This window comes from Buceros rhinoceros, unplaced genomic scaffold (assembly GCF_000710305.1).
Source record: "Buceros rhinoceros silvestris isolate BGI_N320 unplaced genomic scaffold, ASM71030v1 scaffold47233, whole genome shotgun sequence".
Lineage (NCBI taxonomy): Eukaryota > Metazoa > Chordata > Aves > Bucerotiformes > Bucerotidae > Buceros > Buceros rhinoceros.
Genome location: NW_010405088.1, coordinates 5,003 through 6,701, shown reverse-complemented (window position 1 = coordinate 6,701; position 1,699 = coordinate 5,003). Strand labels below are relative to the sequence as shown.

General features: G+C 59.1%; 1 protein-coding gene across 1 annotated transcript in view; it reads left to right on the top strand.

Annotated features, from left to right (window-relative positions):
- The first annotated feature begins 538 nt into the window (after window positions 1-538).
- Window positions 539-1,699, top strand: part of MRPL33 (mitochondrial ribosomal protein L33) — a 4,328-nt gene continuing 3,167 nt past the window's right edge. Inside the window, exon 1 of the mRNA XM_010133580.1 lies at window positions 539-609. Coding sequence (XP_010131882.1) covers window positions 539-609 — 71 coding nt within the window. The remainder of the gene's footprint in view (window positions 610-1,699) is intronic.

The window sequence follows — 1,699 nt, the reverse complement described above, 5'->3', positions numbered from 1 at the left end:
TTTTGGGGGGGTTGCATTTATGGTGTAGATTTATGATTTCTTCAAATTCACTGAGCTGACAGGAGAGAGTGATTCTGCCAGTTTGGCGCTGTGCGGTGGGTGAGGTCAGGGGAGCTAAACCCCACCTGGTGAGAAGGACAGTCTTGCCCGAGAGCAGCTGCCTGGCCTGGGTCACCCCGTGGCCACGCAAAGCACCGTGGTGGCCTGCGGCTGGGACCGGGGCAGCCGTGGGCATGGGCAGGTAGGGGAGACCGGGACCAGCAGTGCCAGCTCCTCCCTGCCTTGCCGTGTGTTCGTCCTGCAAAGCTCTGAAAACACCTGGGGGTCGCAGCAGCGCCGTCTGTAGCACTGGGCGCTGCATGTGCTCCGACACCTGGAGAGGCGGTGATGGAAAACGAGAGCTGGCAGCTGGGAGGGTGCAGATGGAAGGACAAGGGGCATTGCTTCTGTGACAGTAAATCTCTCTGCACGAGCTGTCTGGGGCTATGGCAAAGGCGGGCAGTGGAAATCTTGATCTGTGGCTTATAAACTAGACAAAATGATAACTAATTCTTCTTCTTCTTCCTGTTCTTCATGCTGCAAAAAACCAGTGGCCAAGAGCAAAGCTAAGTAAGTGATTGTTCCTCACCAGCTTTTGGTTTCTGCTAATACCCAGTTCCTGAACTGTCAGGTTTCTCTAGAATCTTCCAATGCTCCTGAGAGAGCGGCAGCCCTCCGGCCTGGCTGTGTGCTCTCTGTCCCCTGCGTGTGTGTCCTTTCGCCGGTGGTGCAGAGCGGGCCCAGGCTCTGGGGCTGCAGCAGAGGCAGGTTTTGTCCTGCGGGCTGTCGCAGTGAGCCGAGCTGTGAAGCCGCGGCGCCCTGGGCGGGCAGCACACCTCCGCGCTGCGTGATTACAGAGAGGCTCCTCTCTTTATCCACTTCCCACCTGCTTCAGGAGCACATTCTCTCCTTACACCAGCTATCCTCCCGTGCTCCCCCGGGTGCCCTCCCTGTCCCCTGTGGTTTTCTGCCTCTGCCCCCAGAGACGTTTCTCTCCAGGCAGCAGGTTGTTTGAGCACGCTGCTCAGAGGGGGCTCGGCCTCAGGTATGTGGCACACGCGAACTTCAGGGCCTGCTCGTACCGATACCACCAGTTCCCCCAAAGGGGACACTGCCCAGGGGCTTTGAGGAAGCGGGTGAGGGGCAGGGGAAGGAGACTGTGAGGTTACTGGTGCTGCACACCTGCAGCAGTGCCCAGGAGAGGACAGTGGGTGGGCAGGGTCCCTGGGCCACGCCTGGGTGGCTGCTCTGCAGGGAGCAGGTGTTTATTTTGAACTCGACAGTACTTTGGGTTGCAGAGCTGAAGAGGGAGCGCTCGGGGAAGTACACAGGTAGCTGCACAAGCGAGGAGGAACAGATGAGACTCCAGGGTCATATTGACAGACCTTTTTGTATGAGAAGTAGGAAGATCCAGGGAAATGGATGGAATGCCTGCATGCAGGAATGATCCACCTCTGCTGCAGAGGAAGAGAAGGACCTACTGTAGGCACTGGTTAGAGGGTTTGACCTTTCTTGGGAAACGGCAGAAGGTGCCCTCTGCCTGCCCGGGCAGTGGCGCAGACCCTGGCCAGCCTCCAGGGCGGCTGCCTCGTCCCCTGGCTTGCCCTGCTCCCGGGGACACCGCAGCTGCTGCCTTGGCATACCCACGATCGGGGGGCCC